At 37.7% G+C, this 13,436-nt stretch overlaps 1 protein-coding gene across 1 annotated transcript in view; it reads right to left on the bottom strand.

Moving 5' to 3' along the window:
• The window catches only part of clvs2 (clavesin 2), a 31,873-nt gene that overhangs the window by 5,461 nt on the left and 12,976 nt on the right, over positions 1–13,436 (bottom strand). The window contains exons 3-4 of the mRNA XM_072686466.1: positions 7,532–7,642; positions 6,839–7,059 (exon numbers count right to left, since the gene is read on the bottom strand). Coding sequence (XP_072542567.1) covers positions 6,839–7,059; positions 7,532–7,642 — 332 coding nt within the window. The remainder of the gene's footprint in view (positions 1–6,838; positions 7,060–7,531; positions 7,643–13,436) is intronic.

Below are 13,436 nucleotides of genomic sequence, written 5' to 3'. Positions count from 1 at the left end.
TACATGGTTTTATAGGCTGTATCTACCTAGAGACCACTGGGGGCACAATCTTGTTTTTTAGTTCCCTTACATTGCACAATAACAGGAAAATGAATTAGTTAGCATATCCCTATTGTTCTGTTCTCTCTCTCAAAAACTGTTAGGTCTTTCACATCATTTTCTTTACACTGTAACATTGAATTAAATGTGACAGTATGAGTAGAGTAAAAGATTACTTTTTTTTTGCCTGAGTATTAAAGTGTTACAAAACTTTATTTTTGCAAGTGTTGAATAAAGACATTATACTCAGTTGTACTTAAAATTGTACTAAAATTATACAAAAATTTTGCTATAGTTTTGCTAATATTTATTTTAATGTAATCACAAATATTATGATGCTTATTGAACTTTGTGAAATATGCTTTCAAATATCTTGACTAAGGATTTTTTGGTCCAGTTTTCCCCCTGATCTGATTCAAGTACCTTAATGCTGTTTATGACCTGATACCAATCAAATATTTGTGTTTAGTTTACGAAAAAGCCACAGAATTTAGGCAAGATACACTGAGAAATAATTTAAAGCAAAACACTTTTGTAGACTATGTATCTTTCATCTTTTGTTCTTTACACTGTAAAATTGAATTAAAGGTGACCGTAAGCGTAGATTAAAAGACTACTTTTTTGCCTGAGCATTAAAGGGTTAAAATGGATCACTGCAGTTTCTCAGTGAATGCACTTTGTGGTGATTGAGCCAGGGAAGGTCATTTAATAGGAAAAAAAAGTCAACCTCGGACACAGCACTGGCCTATTTCGGATTTATTCCCTAGTAGAGGCATAAGCAGCTTTGGGGACAGAGTGCTACCATTCATCATGCACAAATCTGGGACAGTTGACTGTGACAGATGCATTTATACTGGCATCCTGTAACATCATGACAGTCGGAGGACGAAAAACAACACACATTTACCTGTTGGAATCGAACAAACAGTTTTTTCACATATATTAAAAGCACAATCACTTATGTGTATTATGGGTGGGAAAAGTAATGATATGATAGCAATCATGGTCCATTACAACATATTACACTTTTGTGTAAAAGTGTATTTTAGTATCTGAACAGCAACACTGAACAGTTGCATGTATCATAAAAAGAGATGCACAATAAATACAGACAGCCTGTAAGCAACAACAACCATCATAAGGTACAGTAACTTACAAATCCTTTAGTAGCTGACTGAGTGTCAGCTCATCTTGCTCTTGTCTCATTTTGTTATTTTTTATATCAATTGAATATAAATGATTTTTTTTCCTGACTGAATACAAATTTATATAAAGTTTATTTTTGCAAGCGTTGAATGAAGACATTAAACTCAGTTCTACTTTTTGATAGCCTGTTGAAATGTTTATTTTAATGTAATCACAAATATTACGATACATACTGAACTTTGTATATGCTTTCAAATATCTTGACTAAGGATTTCCTGGCACAGTTTTCCCCCTGATCTGAGTACCTTAAGTACCTTAATGCTGATGATGAGCTGATACCAATCAAATATTTTTGTTTTTGTACATGAAAAAGCCACAGAATTTTGGCAAGATACACTGGCAAGTAATATTAAAGCAAAACACTTTTTTGTAGACTATGTATATATTGTGACATTCAAATGTTTTAATGTCAAATGTTAGCAGCATTGTGTGAAGACTTGTGAGTCACTTTTATACCAATGTAGTAAATACATTATATGGACAAAGTATTGGGACAACTACACATTACACCTACAGGAGCTTTTATGATTTGCATTTCTAAATGCCATTCAGGCCTTAATACCCCACTTTGCAGCAGCTCTAACAGCAGGTTTGAAACTCAGTCATTGAGACAGCAGAGCACTGGAGTCTTTTATGCACTGTGGGCTTTAGGGCTCGCTGACCCTGCTCTGTAACTTTATGTGGTCTGCCACTTCATGAGTTGCTGAGTTGCTAATGGTTCTTTTCAATAATGCCACTCACAGCTGATGGTGGAATATCCAGGTGGTAAAAGGGGGAAATTTCACTAACTGACTTGTTGCAATGATGACGTTCCCATACAGAACCACGCTGGAATTCAGAGAGCTCTTTAGACCCATCCATTTATTCATTAATGTGTGTAAGGGCAGACTGCATGGCTAGGTGCTTGGGTGTATACACCTGTGGCAATGGGACTAAATGAAACACCTGAATTTAATGATTAAGTGTATTAATAGTGTATTAATTATGCTTTGAGCTCCTCCTCAGGGACACCTGTACATGTGCATCTGTTGATGAAGTGAGTTGCAGAATTTATGTGGCAGAGTACAAGTATAGAATTGTACACATGACACAGCATTACACAGTTCTCATTAGAAGTCTCTTGCAGCCCCTTCAAAGTTCCATAGTGCAGTTAGCTCTGAGCTTCTGAGTTCTGAGCTTGTTGTGGGAATAACAGAGATGCCATTCACCTTATTAAAAGACAGTGGAGCATAATGATTCTGAAGCTGCTATTCTACAGTAAGACTGCTATATAATGTTGCTTTAACTTTACATACTTATATTTTGTAATATGTGCACAATGGTGTATTTTCTTTTTTTATAACCTACTTATATCTTATTACTTTAAAGTGTCATGAATGCTATATGGTTTGATCTTTCTCTAATGTGCACACATTAGACTGGTCCTCTCTCACTGCTTTGAATGCTCTGTTCCAATGCTGCTTTAAAGCCAGATAAAGCATGCAGTACTCCCACTAGTAAACACAGTGTTTTTCTGTGATGGTTTCAATTTTAACCAGCCGAGATTCATGAGTGGCATGGCCCAAAAAACAGCAGAACAGAAACATCCACAGAACAGCTGCCTGCTCACATTGTAAATGTATCTATTTGGAGGAAAGATGACTTCGTCAAATGCTTTACAAAAACAGCAGACTCTCTAAAATTTTCCACTGTAAAATAATTCCACACTAAACTGTTTTGTTAACTTCTATAAATGCATGTAACAATGTGAATAATGTCTGTTTAAGCAGCCTCAAAACAGCAGCACAGCAAAAACAAAGCATATCAACTGGATGAGGCTTAAAATGTCCAATACCCAATCTATTAAAATGTGCCTGAATCAGATCTGATCACAATCCACTGGACCTGAATTGAGACATCCTAAATTATGACATCATATTTTTGCCACACCGCCTTCCCTCATGAGGTATTAGGACTTAGAAGCCTTCTATTTTCAACATCTGATTCGATTTCAGGAACTGTGGTGTGCACTGTAGCATCAGTGCAGAAAAAGCCATTTAGAAAATGGCCATATGATCTTTCAAGCGCAGACCATGGCAAATACGCATTGTTAATTACTCTGACTGATGTAACCTTTTTATGGCCAGTTGATGAGGCTGGCTTTATTTGCGAGCGGACATTATCTATTATTCACGACACTGTTATGTAAAGGAATAATTGGTAAAATAATAAATTGCTCTGCTTGGGGAAATCAAAGTGTTATCGGATAAAAATGCACAGTGTGTTTTGTTGGTGGCTGGGGAGGCAGAAATGTCAGCTATGATCCATCTAACTCACACTGATCTGCTGATCCCACACAGTTTTCAGCAAGCGGTGGGAAAAAAACAAATAAAAAAAAAAACGTAAAGCTGGTGTACTTCCACTACAAGGCCTTGATGGACACAGACAGTGGGATTTGCAAATGGAGCACTACAGACGCTTCCATGCCTTGGGCTGTAGCGCTCTTTTTCTGCTCTGTCACACGTCTACACACCTTTCCTCAGTGAACTCTCGGTGGTGCAGTGGCGGTGGAGGCAGAAGTGGAAAAGTCAGATCATTGCCAAAGGTAAAGCTCCATCGCATCTGTTCATGCTTCAGAGCCTGCGACTGCAGTGTATCACTCATTGAGGGCAGCTCATGGCAGCATCTTTTATGTCTAAAGCTGATTTCATGACCCAGTAAGTCGAGACACCCCTGGAGACAATCAGGAAGACGATGAACTGCAGTTTCTAGACCTTAACCTTAGCCTAGACATTTCCTGATGTCCGCAGTTTGCTTCTGTAGTTTTGCACTGGAGCGATGAGGCTAATGTAGCTTAGAAACATAAGCTTATGGTGCATCAGTTAGTACTGTGCAAAATGCACCCCTAATTTATCACACACTTAACAATTTGATATCGAGTTAAAATATAATATAATGAAAAATGGAATGCTCCATTACTTTTGTTTTTAGACGCAGTTTATATCCCATTCCGGGTAGTTCATATATAGAAACTTCAGACACATAAATTATGTGTACATGTGTTTATATATTTTTTGCCCTTTCAGCCTACACCTCTGCACCCTGCTTAATCATGCTGAAGTTAGAAAGAGTGTTTTAGCCTAGATTACTTTGTGAATGACACACAATACAGGTCAGCCAATCAGAACAGAGCCAAACCTAAAAACACAGTAACAGAAACATACTGTTTCATTTAATTCTAAATGATAAAGAGAGATTTGGAAACAATGCTGAAAAACTCATAAACGTATACAAAAATGTAGGATATGGTTCTTCAAGTAATTAAAAATAGACTAGACTAAACATAGGCAGATGTATGGTTGTTGTAGTGGGCAGACTGGGGTCCGATTCCGCTGTCTGAGCAAGTACATCACACTACATTTGGGCAAGACGCCTAACTCTATCCTGTGTAACATGATTAGAGAGTGTCCATGCAGTGGTTTTTTTCCATCCACCCTTTTTTCCACATTTTAAAAATTTGCTTAAAAAGAAATAATTATTATATTATTAAATACTGTAAAAAAGTTGGTTTATGCATGAAGGATGAATGCAAACATTCACTGCCCATTGAAAGAGGAGTACCATGTAACAGTGAGACTTCAGTGAATGTAACCACACAGCAGTGTACCAGCCTTACTGAGAACTACTGCTCATTTTTGCTTCCTGTAAGCGGCTCATTGATGTGTTTGCAGGCAGCCCTACCAAGGTTTCAGAAGAATAAAAACAGCTCTGTCACCAAACAACTCCATATAATTAGTGTGATTCCTAGAACAATGTTGATCAATGCAGTTCACATCAGAATAATTTCAGCCACTTTAACCCATCTCACTTCATCTCTCATTAATCATACATTCCCTGGGTGAGTAAAGATCATGCAACCATGAACTGCTTTTAATGAAGAGCACCCTCACCACAAAACACAAATCCATAAGGAGCATATTCAGTTTTGTATTTATGCTCATCATCAGCAAACCCATGCTCATCCAGTCCGCTGGAAACACAGTGTAACTCAGTTTAATGATGCAATAACTCTAAAACAGCACGAAGAACACACAAACATTAATCAAGCATGCATTCTCTTAACCCTCGCAGATATAGCTGATGATTACAAAGAGGTGTAATTTCACATGTATTATTTCTCACGCGTAGCTTTTTACAAAAGCAGAAATATTCTATTCGAATTTTGTGATTCTAAACTTTGAATTAATTTCACATACTGTTTTATGCAAATATTAGGGTGCCCCTGGTCAAATGACAAATTTAGCTGATTCTCTAGGTGACAGTGAACAAATCCTTTATAGGAAATAACGTTAGGGTAAATATAAGATAAAATAAGACAGCATATTTACATATTTACAAGACAGCAAGTTTTCACATAATACATGTAATGTTTTGTTTTTGCAATATGTTAAATGAAACAAGCAGTAATTATGTATTAGAATGTGCTTGTTCTTATTTTTTTTTTTAGAAAATTAAAAACACATATCATTTCACCAGGGGTTCCAAACTTTTGCATAAGATCGTTTGTGCAGAAAGTATAAATAGAAGATGAAATGATTTTAAAATGATCATATTCATCTAAAATTCCTGCTCTATAGAAAGCCCTAAACTTACAGTCTGGTATTCTTATGAGCTATTTGTAGGAATAAAGAAAATAGTTAGTAGTTATGTACTCCTTATCTTATAATGTTTTAACTGTTTTTACATCACAGAATGACCTCCAGCTGGTACTATCTCACAATGAACAAAATGACTACATCTAATGCATGATTAAATCAAGTGCACTATGAGGTCTGCATAATCTCTAACTGCATCCAATTAACAAATGTTAAACCTTCCTTGTTTCTAAATGCCAAGCACCTCACTGATCTCCACTCTCAGTCATTTAGCAGACTCAAGGTTCACCACAAAGCGATAACAGCTGTAAAGTAGGTATTGTATAGATCAGTAAAAGAGAAAGAAGCTCATATCAACAGGATCTCAAGAACACATGTTTATAGTTAATTATGAACTTCAATAGCATCGGCATACAAAATAAACAACATATGGTTTAAGACGCTTATTCATTCTGGCTCTGTGGAATATGTAAAGTAGCAGAAATGGTCTCAGTCTTAGCCAGATGGAGTCCAGCTTGAATCAGTGACATCGACTGGTTTTATGACCAGTGACAACAAGCAAGTACTTCCAATACCACAATAACTTTTCCCAACAATGCAGATGCGCTATGCAAATTCACCTCTAGCTGGAGCTGAGCCTGAATGATTGTGTACAGATTTCTTTTACAGTAAGAAGAACAGGTCCTTTACAACTTTGTCACATCTTTGTCATGGTTTGTGACACAAAACCAACATTAACCAAATTTACAGACGTCTACACTCTACACTTAAAGCAATGAGCTCTGCTTTGAATTTTGCCTAAAACATTTACAGTATTAAATAGCTTTTATAAACATACATATAAAACAACATACAATCTGTTACCAGTAGCCTATTAAGCACTGGAGGGAGAGAAAGAGAGAGAGAGAGAGAGAGAGAGAGAGAGAGAGAGAGAGAGAGAGACAGGCAGGATAACTGACCTTTTCATGGTTTTTGGGGACAAGTCTTTCTCTAGGTCCTTCACAGACAGGGTGTAGGACTCAGGGCAGTAGTCAGTCTCCTCATCATAAGCGTGGTCCAGCAGTGTCCTGGCCCACGTCCCCATGTCATATGGTGGCAGCATTCCACCCAGTTCTGAGGGCAGAATCTCCGGCACGATCAGCTGGTGCAGACTATTCAGATTATTCCCATGCATGAAGATCTACACACACACACACACACACAACATAGCAGGGAGGAAAAACAAGCAGCTAATAAGTAGTCTGAGGCCTGCCTGTGCCTGAGCTAGAGCCACTGATGTAGCACTGTTGAGACTGTCATGGTAAATTGCATTTATTTAATTAAATGGCTGATGAACATTTTATTGTATCATATCAAGTTTAAAAGAGCAAGTGTTTTTACCCAATTTGAAATATGAGCTATATATATATCAATAAAAAAAATCAACAATACAGAATCGTTGACATTTTAAATGGTCTAGAGTAGGAATGAACTGAAATGCTGAAAATAATCTATTCTACATGCACCAAACACACACACACATACATATGTGACACAGCAGGAAAAAGGCAAACAGTTAATTACTGTCAGAGGCCTGCTTGTCCGTTATCTAGCGACATTCTATCGAGTTATTGATGTCTGTGCTAATCTGATTAGCCTTCTCTCTCTCTCACCCTTTTTCTTGTTTTGTCCTTCAGGAAGGGCCGGATAACTGTGTACAGAGCGTGGATGTACCACGGCTGGTTCACAAAATGGATCCCTCCGAATCTGGCAGGAAAGCTGTCCTGTGACAAAACACAAAAATAAATATCAGGTGATGTATTACCGTACATTCAATCATTACCGGCTATAATCAAAGAAATGAAGAACAACCAATTTCACTAGTTATTAACTGCATCTGACTCACCTCAGTTTGTTTCACAATGTATCAATGGAAATACCACCATCCATATCCAATATAAATACACCACTTCAGTAATTTTACCAACTGTTGAAAAGGACAACTTTTCCAACCACAAATTAATAATCTGAAATATGCAACAACAAACCAAGAAATGAACGCAATAGAAACAAATCACATTAGAAGAAAGTCAGTCTCAGAATCTCCAGCTTTCCCACAGGCACTCTGTGGAAAATGGTCAATTATGTCAACCATTAGTGTTGCTTTTAAGTACTTGCATGTCCTAGATTATAAGAAGGATTACTCTAAGAAAGATGAGCAAGCACCTGACTCTCCCAAGATCACACTGAAAGCTGAGGCTTAATCCCCACTCAACGGTTATCTGCATTTATAAGCCTGACTTAAATCATCCCTGCTATAATGCCTTAGATCAGCTCATGTAACTCAGGTTAGGATTGTCTGATTATAAACAGCTTGCTCTCATCCTATGCAGATAATACCTTGAACTGAAGCATGACAAAATATTTGGCTTACACAAAATGTTAGGCGGTTTAAGCTAAGCCGTATCAAATCTTTGACATTACTGTATATTTTACTACAATTATTGGAGAGGCAAGAAGTCTATGTGACTGCAAATTTATTCTTAAGGTAGTATTTAGGAAAAAATACAGTCAATGTGATATATATTTATGAAATCACTGACAAGCTAATGTGAGTATTTTTAAAGAACCTAAATTTACCATTTTCAATGTTGGCTAATATTTCTGTGGTATTTATTAACCTAATAACTGTTGAACTGTTAATGATGAAATATTTCTCCATAGTTTGCCACTCTAAAAATACTTGATCAACATATAACACTTAACCAATCTTTTAAATAGTATTCAGAATCAGAAATAGTCATTTTTTACCAAGACAATCAGGTACATAAATAGAAAAGATAATCACACACTGTTTTAAATTTTTGTTTCATGTTCAGCCAAAAAGAAAAAAAAATCACTCCTGTATTTAGGGACCTACTTCATTCCTAACCTATTAATTCCAAAGGCTAAATACCAAAGAGCAGTATGGGATGCTGACTCTATATAGGCCTCAGGCCCACAGAGCAGAGTGAGCCCCATGCTGGTGCTGGTGGTGATGGTGGAGAACAGCTGGGCCACAGAGCCACCAGGCCAGTGTCTGCGTCTGGCAGCAGGCCGCAGGCTCACAGGAGGCTGCTCTGGCATCACATCACACACACAGGCTCAGCTGACAGCAAGCAATGAGAGGGCAAAAGTCCTGGCCAGATCTCCATAGCAGGCTCAGTGAGTATTAACCAACCAAACAGAACCAGTTCTTTCAACAAAGCTGATTCGTCCAACATAACTGATTTACCGCACATTTAACCAAACACATCTACCCATTAAAAGGACCTCAATGGCAACAAATATGATTCATCAACTGATTCTTGCAACACTAGGGTTATTTTATTCAATATTGCTGATTATTTCAATCTATTCATCAATACTGATTCTTTAAACAGAACTGATTCATTCAGCAGAACAGATTCCTTCAACAGACCAGACCAAATCTTTAAACAGAACTGATTCAGCAGAACCGACACCTTCTCAATCCTCTGATCTCACTGTTAGGACTGGGGTTCAGACAAGAGAGCAGCTTTAAAAATAAAAGACAAAACCAGAATCCATCGCGGCTGTCTCTTTCAGCAACGTGAGCAGCTAAAGCCTGATTGATCGGAGCCGCCAAAGAGGAAAAAGCAGGGGGTGGAGAGTGGGACAGCAGAATTGAACACTAACAGATGGACATGGGCTTGTCCTGTTTACTGTGCTGTTGCTGTTTAGTGAAAGAACATGTTTAGTGTAAGAACGTTCAGCCAGGAAAATAGATGCTTATCTGTTTTACAGAAAGATATTCATCAGTACTAAAGCAGAAGCCAAGTTCATATGAAAACATACTAATAAAGTCCTAATAATCTGTCAAATCACAACTAAACCCCCTTCATAGATCAGGTCCAGGCAAGTGATGACCTGACTCACAGGAAACATATATATGTTATAACAGATATATGTTTTTTTATTAATGTTGATGTTCAAGTATCTGTAAGAACAGTACTGAAATATTAGTGTAATTATTGACAACATTCATAATTCATTTTTGATATAATACATGCATCAAAAAAGTATACCAATAATATACCATGTTAACTGAAATATACCATGTGAATGCTTCCGTTTTCAATACTAAAAGCATTTAGTATTATATATAATGTGTCAGCCACTAATTTGTTAGCCCTGAGCTAACATACACTGACAGGGAAAGTGCTTTTCCTCCCTGTATAGGATTTTGAAGTAAAGAAGGAACCCGTTGGTTCAGAGGAGGGATGATGTGCCCTAATTGTGGGCTTGCTTGATTCATTTTTATTATCCTTCATGCAGTATGATCATTAAAATCAGTACTTTATTAGCTTTAGTCTGCTGAACACATTATTCAGTGCCCTGTGTATCACTTAATACCCAGTGCCTGGTATTAAGTGATACAACATGATATTCTGCTCTATTGCACCCTGTTCCAGCACCTGTAGTAATCGGGATCTATTGTAATTGTGTTGCTTATACGTTCAGTATAATTATAGAATTTATTAAACCAACACATATCAATGAGTCACGCAGGTAAATCTGTCTCAGTGGATGTACCAACCCTGGTCAAAGCTATCTTGGTCCCACAAGCTTTTTTTGATCAGTCGAAGTGAGACTTCTATGAAGCGGAGGTAGGTTTCTAAAGAAGTGACCCATTTTCTCATTAATAGCAACAGAGCACTTAGTGGAGCATTAGGCTACACGGCAGCTTCCATAGATTTTGGCAACAGAGCCGATCAAATACGTGATGAAACAGGGGTGCATATAAAGTGCACTCAAAACCAACATAAAGCCAGGAAACACTTATTTATGTAGGAAATTTTACTTTTTGTTGAGCTCCATACAACGTCTCTTAAATTTGCTCTTTTTTAACTTTTTTCTTTTTGCTGGTAAGTGGCATTCTTACCTTGTCAGGACTCATTGATCAAGCATGAGTGAACTCTATAGTAACTGTCCATTTGTGAGACCTAGCCTAGAGTCAGGACAGTACTTTAGTATGGCTGCTGTGTCTAATAATGCTGCCTGGTTTATGCATGCTTCAGGAGCAGACTCCACTTACACATGCCAACAGAAGTAGCCACATGTGCTCCTCCTTCTGAATCTAGAGCAAGTCTTTAGAGAGAAGCTACATACATTTATTACAGACAAACAAATGATCAGTATGATATAAGCTAAACTATATATGACAGAGGCTTGTCACATGTGTCTCTGCAGATATAAAGTGAGTTATCCAGGGTAGCTACATGAAATTAGGGGAAGGTGGGTCAACCAACACAAGCAATAAACTACACCAGTAGCTGAAAAACTGCAGGGGGTCCTTGGCAGATGCACCATGTTTCATTAGCCCAGAATACTGGACAATAGGGCTGTGTTGGCAAGAACCACGATCTGAGGACAGAGTACACTGATAAAAGTATAAGATCCTTGATAAACTACTGGAGTTTTCTTAAAGGTTGCTTAAAACACCTTAAGAGGTTCCTCCACAGTTTACAATTCAAGAAAGTTCCTCAATGATCTTATACTTATAAGAGTTGGTATCAGGTGGTCAGGGTTTAAATGAACCACTGTCTGTCGCCATTCTTTACATATTCATACAATTTGATACTGTTTTTGAGAATCCATACAGAATTGCACAACATGATATCGCAATGCTGAACTGACATTTTCACCCCTACTGAACAATGTATCATACTTTCTCATAATCCTGATGAACTGCAGAAATAACAGAATGGCTAAAGTCTGACAGCTAGAAACAGTCACACCATTGAAAGGATACTACCTGCAGACAGAACCAGAGGGATATCTTTCACATTGTAGACCTGGGTGCGTGATTGAAATGAGTATAGGCCCCAACTTATCAGCCGACATTATATAACAATGAACATGCAGCTCTAATTTGAGAAGGGAAGTTAAAAAGGAAGCTAAATACATATAGTCTCGAGGCTTTCTTTGGTGCTGACCATGGTCTGATTCACTGAGGGAGGTACTAGCTAAAAGCACTGTATGGATTTGATATGCAGTTTAAAAAACTAGCTCTTGTAAATCTTGTAAAGCTTTTATGCCTGAACATATTGCCACATTTTACAGATTCTGCAGTACTCTAAACTAAAGGGAGGGGGGGTGTAACAGTCCTGACTTTTTTTGTCAGCACTTGAACACTAAAGTTTTACTACAAGAATCATGATTCTGTTTGTTTGGATGTGAGGCAGAAAACACTAGTTTGGTATTTTTAAATAGTGATATAAGTCTGGAAGTACTTTGTGCACTACCTTCCAAAATATTGCAATTCATATTATGTAGAATTAAGCTGATATTGATGAGCATTTTAGAGAACAACCATAGAGGCACAGAGCTAAAGTGTAGCTGCATGTGAGCAGCTTAACAAACATGCAACTGTTAACTGTTCCACTGTAAAAACAACTGCTAATGCAAGCATTCTGTATTTGTTTCACATCCAGAGATACATGGTGTACTTTAAGTACTTTTCTCATATCGCTGTCACAACACCTAAGAATTTTACCATACATCACGCTTTTTGCCCATGCAGCTCAGATCCCACTGAGATGAAGTTCTCGCATGGTTACACACTGCTGCCATTGACCAAAGCCAAAAACAAACAAAACCTCAGCCGTATTCCAGACAGCCAAACAATTACTCTAACCCCTACCTCACAGTCCCAGTTATGTGGCCTGTAATGTCTAAGCAGCAGACTTGGAGCTTTCTGCTGTTTGGGATTCAGTGGACTTGAACATCCAGATGGGCTTTTCAAGCTACCTTGCTCCATGTGTAAACTGCTCTGGCTTGACACAGGCTCTAACCTCTCCTCACAGTGCTCTCCATCGTTCCCCACTCTCTAATCTCCTGTGTTTGCACTAAGAAAACTGCTGCTGGCCTGATAAATATTGCATACATCCCCTCTGTCCTTTGCACAAAGCCACTCAAGCAAGGTTTATGAACCTGACTGACTGCTCAGGGTTGGTTGGTGTATGAACAGGTATACGGCCACCAGACAGAATATACAGAATCGTAATGCTTCTGCTTCACTGAGACTTAGAATCTAGTTTGTTGCTAGTTCTCATCCCTTAATGGAGTGCAGCTCTGATAACGCAATCAACAGGATGCAGGAGGTCGGGCGGCCTATTTTTGGAATGACCATGAAGTCTCAGTAACTCTGACCATCTGAATCAATCTATAAGATTACTCAGGCTTTAATTGGTTTTGATAGTTTTTGACAAAACCCTGGTTTATCCTGTTCATTGCATTACACACAAGTAAACCACTTCAGCAAAATGAGGTTACATTTTAAGAGAGTTTTCAGAAAGTGCATTTAAGTGCAGAAATTTCAGAAAATGTCCTGAATGTTTTCTGTTTTATTTATTTTTACTTCATTTAAACATTTAATAACAAACCATGACCAGCAGATATGATCTAACATGTCTATATGGAATAAAACCCTAGTTGCTGTATTAAGAGGTTGTCATGATTACCTGATTTTAAATGAACTGCTTAAATTAAAAATAATCAATTAGATTTTAATTCCAA

Source organism: Salminus brasiliensis, chromosome 1 (genome assembly GCF_030463535.1).
Source record: "Salminus brasiliensis chromosome 1, fSalBra1.hap2, whole genome shotgun sequence".
NCBI lineage: Eukaryota > Metazoa > Chordata > Actinopteri > Characiformes > Bryconidae > Salminus > Salminus brasiliensis.
Note: the sequence above shows the minus strand (reverse complement) of the source record. Positions and strands in the feature narration are given on the sequence as shown.